The 6,488-nt window shown below is 39.2% G+C and overlaps 1 protein-coding gene across 4 annotated transcripts in view; it reads left to right on the forward strand.

Moving 5' to 3' along the window:
- Positions 1–3,415: 3,415 nt before the first annotated feature.
- The window catches only part of LOC138015280 (synapsin-2-like), a 67,206-nt gene continuing 64,133 nt past the window's right edge, over positions 3,416–6,488 (forward strand). For 2 of the 4 annotated variants that reach the window (XM_068862261.1, XM_068862263.1), the window contains exons 1-2: positions 3,416–3,949; positions 4,428–4,488. In XM_068862261.1, coding sequence (XP_068718362.1) covers positions 3,732–3,949; positions 4,428–4,488 — 279 coding nt within the window. In that variant the 5' untranslated portion in view covers positions 3,416–3,731. The remainder of the gene's footprint in view (positions 3,950–4,427; positions 4,489–6,488) is intronic. The other 2 variants (XM_068862262.1, XM_068862264.1) reach the window with 1 other exon arrangement.

The following is a 6,488-nucleotide window of genomic DNA, read 5'->3' on the forward strand; positions in this document are numbered from 1 at the left end:
GCTTTCTATATATAAACAGAAGGTTTTGGAAAACTCCCGATTTCGCCGTTAATTTAGGCTGCCGTCACACGCAAAATATAAAAAATTACTGGAAAAAATAAATAAAAACCTAAACGACCCGAGACTTATATTTTTAGAACTACTTCACCTTGGCGTTTATTCTGGCAAAGTATGAGCAAATCGAGTTTTTCTATCTTGCAGACCTTAGCCGGTCCTTACAGCAAACCGCTCTTAAATACCATTCAGTCACAATTAGCCAATCAGAGCGCGCGTTATATCGGCTACAAACACAAGCCATACAATAATAGCTAATAATGAAGAAAGCACGAGTTTATTAACATTAAAAAGCTGACAAAATCATGTTTTTATCTATTCTGAGGCAATTGCAACGTCTTCATACCAAGACATTTACAATTGAGGATAGAGGCGAAATCATTCGAGTCTTCATGTATTCTTCATTTCTTGGTTTTTACCTCAATGATTCATGTTTTTTAAAAGCGATTTTGTACATTCCCCAGAGCGGAAGCAATTAATTCATGCCCGTATTTTGTTGAGCTTTCCTGTGTCGTTGTCAGTCATGATTCCCGCGTTTTTAAAACAAAGATTTGTGATTCTTAAAAGATTTAAAACTATGATTCATGATTCATGACTCCGCTTTTATCCCGAAATTCACACAAAGGACTATGGAGATCATGATCAATTGACTAAAATTAACGAACAAGTGTAAAATTCTCGTGGAAATTGTTAGAAATTGTTACTGTTCTCATATACAGGGGCACCCAACGAATCTGTTCCTCACATTATCTGTTCTCCAGAGGAATCTTGCTGGCTGGCAAAAATACAGGTGTTTCGATGAGCCCTGGCTAGGAAATTTTGTTATTGATAGAGGTTTTGCCTGGGAATTACTGACTTTTTCTAGCATTTCAACCCGAGCTGGCTGTAGAAACTCTGAAGACTGAGGACGACTAAAAAAAAAAAAAAAAAGAAAACCCCTTCCCACTCCCAGAGAATAGTCACAAACATACGACGGCTGGTCAGAGTGATTGCGCTTGCGGAAAAACCTGTTTTGTCCCGGTTTTGTCGCTTTTGTTCGGTCGTTTTGGATCGAGGGATTTGAAAGCGCGCGGAATTCCTGGCTGGGCAATAAATTTGATCAGCTGGCTGAGAAACCAACCAATTTTATCTATCTGGCTGGGAAATTTCTTGTGTGTCTTGCTGGGCAAAAGGAACAGATAATGTTTTCCCAGAAACACTGAAAAACACCCGAAAATGCCTTATTAACATTTATTTTCATTAGCATTTGGGGTATAATAATACATTTTACAACAAATTGGTCTTTGGGTGCCCCTGCATATAGAACCGTCGCAGCAGCTCTTGTTGTAAATTTTGACTTTATTGTAAATGAAGTTGTTCTATTTGCTTCAAGGATAAGTTAAATACCTTTAAATATCGTCTTATTAAAGATCGCGAAATTAAAGTGATTCATAGTACAAGAATTTCGCAAAATCGCGAAATTTAAGTGTCGCGAAATACGCGCATCGTAAAATCGCGAAATTAACGTGTCACGAAAATTTCATGTAATAAGGAACAAAGTCGGAAAAGCAGGCGAAGGAGTTGACTAGGAGACAGTGAGGAGCAATTTGAGACAGTGAAGAGCAATTAGTACGAAGACATAACCAAATTTTTTTTTGGAAAAGTACCCTGATAACGGCAAGAACAAATTCCCTGAGGCGGCCGGAAGCTTCAACAAAGACAGAATCCTAAACAAACTAAAAGTATCGTGCTTTTGTTAATTTGGCTTTTGTCAAATTTGATTTTAAACAGAGGGAAATTTAATCAGTTACGAAAGTAACACATTGCGACCTTGCAACATTTTTGCTTAGCAACCCAAAAACATAAGTAGATTCCAGGCCTTACCGCGCTAACCGTGCAGAACCTCGCAAAACCTTGCACGGTTCAGGTGTTTTCACGAGTTCGTACGCATAGTTGAACCGTGCCGGTTAAAAGGTTGACCTGCTTTTTTCAGGTCCCAACTGAACTTGCACACTTATCCGTTCAACTGATTCGTCCAGTTTCACCGGTCCCGTGTGAACGCAAGGTGGAACAGTGCAAGCATCGATCTTTTGTTACTTATAGAAGAAATGCAGATGAACAATACGGTGGCTATAATTTGTTCCAATATGCAGATTGAATTTAAAGCAAATGATTCAATAAAAGTTTGCAGACAATGTTAACTGAGTCATGTGTCATGTTTTTTTCGCGCGTCGATTCAAATCCACCAATCAGCGTATCGCGATCGTTGACAGTTCAAAAACACAACCCTGCCCGATACGCTGATCGGTGGATTTGAATCGACGCGCATACCTCAAATGCTTTTGGTCGAGAATTTTGCACCGGTCGTTTTGAAAAGGTTTATTATGGTTTACAGGATCGCCATTCTCGGTGTATTTTCGAAAGATTAAGCTCAAATTCGGCGAAGGTATGGGGTGTTATCGCACGACTTTTCATGTAAGCCAATACACGCAGAAATGTCTCAACCCGTGGACCCCCCTTTTTGGCGGGAATTTGCAAGGGATGGAACCCGCGCTATTTTTGGCGGTAAGTTGCATGGCGAGTGTATTGCATTTGACACTGCGTTTATGTAAAATAAGAAAAAATTTTGTAGGCCACCAAAAAACAAGACGGGTATTTTTTTACATGTTGTACAACGAGGAGAGAGGAGAAAGTGGGCGCAAAAAAAAACCGTAAGCTGCAAGCGTCGGGTGAGCGATGTTCAACGTGAAAGAGAAAGACTAGGAGCACTAGAAAACAGCAATAACAGGAGCCCATGAACAACGAGAGAGATAGCAAGAAAGAGCCCAAAGCGAATAACATTAAAGAAATAGAGAGAGCAAGAAAACAGGTTAAATAATGGTGACGAAAAACTGCGAAAAGAGCAAGGAAGAACTCGGGAAAATGATTAGCGTATAGTAAAGTTAAATAATAATTTAGGAGCTCCGCTTTTAGGTTTGCCTAAATATATAATACTGTTTATTTTGAAATTGCAACGAACGAAATGCATTTCCTCCAATTTCAACTGGGTAATATTAAAGAACATAACTTGTTTTGGAAGTTATCCATGAGCTGAATAATTTTTATTGTAAAGAGCTTTGATTAACAAATGCTTGGTATTTTTAAATCATCGTTGCTTTTGCAAACACTCCGGTACCAAAGAAACGAGTCAGTTTTGTCTGGACTCGACCCGCTTTCGCGCTTACGAAAAAAATACTCAGTTTAAGGAGTATTATAGTTTACAGAAAGTTAAGAGTTGTTGGGTATTAATATGCAAGGAAATGAACGCATTAGTCAATTGGTCGACAAACAATTCAATTGTCTTTAGACTATTTTTTTACGAACAGGTGTATTTTACGTCTTCGGGCTTGAATATTTAAAATATACACAACAAGGCTTGTCATTCCGTTTTGCTTCAGCAATCTCCCAAGTATTAAATTCATTGATCTACAGAAATCGATTCCGACTGTTTCATTGGTTGGAGGGAACTTTTCGCCGAGTTATCTTGAGAGATTTTCCGTCGATCCAACTGCAAAGACCAGAGAGGCATGCTTGATTAACTGCAATACGAAGAACTGGGCAATTGTCTTGGCTCGAAACCGTATGCTTCAAGAAGTTCTTGCTGTTATATTAAACCTTCAAGTATTCGATACAAATTTCAAGGGCTGAGTCTTGAAAACATGGAATTTTTGCAGAAGTTGAAGATTTCCGGTGGTGTAAATCTAAGTAACCTACGCCCTTCTCGAGAAAATGAAAGAGCGTCGGCCAGTGGCCAGCCAAGCTCGCCAACAAAACATCGAAACGATTCAAGAGAGGATGTTAGTTTGCCTCCGAGAGGATCGCCCGCCGCGAAGAAGATGAAAATCCTCTTAGTGATAGATTCACCCGATACAGACTGGTGAGAAAAAACTATCGTTGACTGTTTATTAATTTCAGAATAAGTTGCTTTTGTCAGAACAATATTCCATACATTTTTTGTGGCATAAATTGAATGAAAGAAATTGCTGGTAGCAGCATGAATCAATCGAAGATCAAAGATCACTTTGAATTAGCCGGGTACGTGCGACCAGGGCTTTTTACATCAGCTTAATTTCATATATGAGTTTTGCTAGTGGACCAAGATTTTTCTCCACATACAAAATGCTATTTATGAGAGGGAACTTAACTGTTGCGGATAAGTAACTATCTTTACAAATATTGTTTCTTTTAAAAAAATAATAATAATAATTAATGTTTCGTGCACAATCAGGTTTTGCTTATAATAACCTTGACGCGCAAAAGTTTTATATTTCATTGTTAAATTAGCCGGGTAAAATGTCACGGATATTTGACATCTAGACAACCATTTAGCTAATAGGCTGATTGTTTGTCAACAGGGTAAAAATATTCAAGGGCCGGAAACTCCATGGCGGTGTGTACGACATAAGAGTAGAACAGGTTGGTGTTGGATACAATTGTAATTGTCTCTTTGTTGATATGAAAGACACCGTGCATGCAACGCTACAGATACCATTCCGAGAAAAGAGTGTCTTAGCGCGCTACAACACTTTTGTTTATCTTTAATATTTAACTAAAAACCACTCGTGAGACTATTAGAATTTTGTTTTACTTTTTATTTTTTGACAGGAAGTAAAGTTCTTTAAGTTTATTCGAGTGTTTTCAACAACGTTATTTTAAAGTGTTGAATGTTCGTATCGTTTTTCTAACCGTGATACTTTCGTAATCGGCGATTTTCGTGTATTTTTAATACTTGTTCTTGACGTTTATGCGGTTTTTTTCGATTCAGCCCTGAAATTTTCACAGATATGATTTATAACAATATGGTTAGATAAAAATGAAAGTCAAGTGAGGTCCGTATAGCGAGAAACTGTGACCGAGGTCTTGAAAATGCTGCCCGAGACCGCAGGGCCGAGGGCAGCTTTTTGAAGACCTCGGTCACAGTTTTTCGCTATGCGGAGCGACCCTTAGCTGGTAAATAACTTATTTATTTTTTTCTCTCCCTCTCTCTCTCACTCTTCCTTTCTGAAAGCACTTATTTAATTGTTGACTCGCACCGCGCTTGATAGCGAATGCAGAAAGCGACTTACTTCTGTATGTAAACGGATTCGGTGCCAAAAATGGAAATTTAAGGTCATTACACAAGCTCAAACAACCAGGGCTATGATTGAGGCCGGCTTAGCGGGCAAGATAGAAAAATTCCGCCCGCTCCCACAGCCAATCAGATTGCAGAATTCGCAGAATTCTGCGCGCTCGCGCATTGTGAAAAAAGCATAAATATCCTTATCTTTTGCTCGATCAGCATTCTCCCCTCGGCTCGCTTGCGCGAGCAAAGCGGGTGGTTCGATAGTCTCCTTTGCAGCCGCTCGGGCCGGAGTCACGCAACGCTCCCCGTCCCCACGCGACTAACTCAGAAGGGACTGTGCGCAGTCTTAACACTTTATCACTGATGGTCTCCTTATTATGTGAAGTGCGCCGATAAATACAGGTTTTAAAGACATAAAGACATTGCTGTATTCTGGAGGCATTTCTAGTCCGCTAAATGCGTCGACCGGCAGTCCATCACCGGACCCGTAAAAGATCTATAAAGCACGGAGCGTTTGCGTTTTTTTAGCATTTGTTTGCAATTTGCACTTAACGGACGAAAATTTTAATTGTAGACCTACATATTTAAAAACCAAGGAAAACAAAAACTCTTGTTTTTAGCTTTTTAATATTGCATCGATCTTAAGGCAAGAAATCTTTTGGGTCAACTGATGCCAGTTTTGCCTAATGTTATTTTATTTTTACAGTAGGCCAATTCCCTATTAACTTCGATATATTGACTTCCCGATTAAATTATTTATTTGATGGTCAGTTAAAACGTATTGCGTTTTAATTTTTCTAAAATTTTATTTTGCATTAGCCAATCCGATCTTGCAATCGTTAATCCAAATCGAAAATCATTTAACGATGCCGGCCTTGTATTAATCTACATTAACTTGATGCGTGCCAGGCCTGCATTCTTTTCCCTTTCGATTTAATTCATATCTCAGAATTCAGGCAACTATCGAATTTTTAATTGTTTATAACATAATGACAGATGTCTCTCAAAAATTACTACTTCCCGTCTTTTATCCCAAGTGGCGTACATTTCGTCGGCAACATGAGTGGTCATATTGAGCAAAGATATCACGATTTCCGCCACTAGGCAACAAGTCGCAGCGACAAGTCTCTGCGACAAGTTGCTCCTTGTGTACTACTTGCAAAACCAGTCGCTGCGAGACGACACCTGTTCGGTGCACACGCACAAATCTGTGAAATGTGAACTAGTTTTCCAATTCAAATATGGCTGACCATATGACGCTCTCTCATTGGTTCATATATTTTTTCTCGCAGCGACTTGTTGCCGGAAGTGTACACACGGTGGAACAACGCTACTTTCGCTAATTTTGTCGCTG

This window comes from Montipora capricornis, chromosome 9 (assembly GCF_036669925.1).
Source record: "Montipora capricornis isolate CH-2021 chromosome 9, ASM3666992v2, whole genome shotgun sequence".
Lineage (NCBI taxonomy): Eukaryota > Metazoa > Cnidaria > Anthozoa > Scleractinia > Acroporidae > Montipora > Montipora capricornis.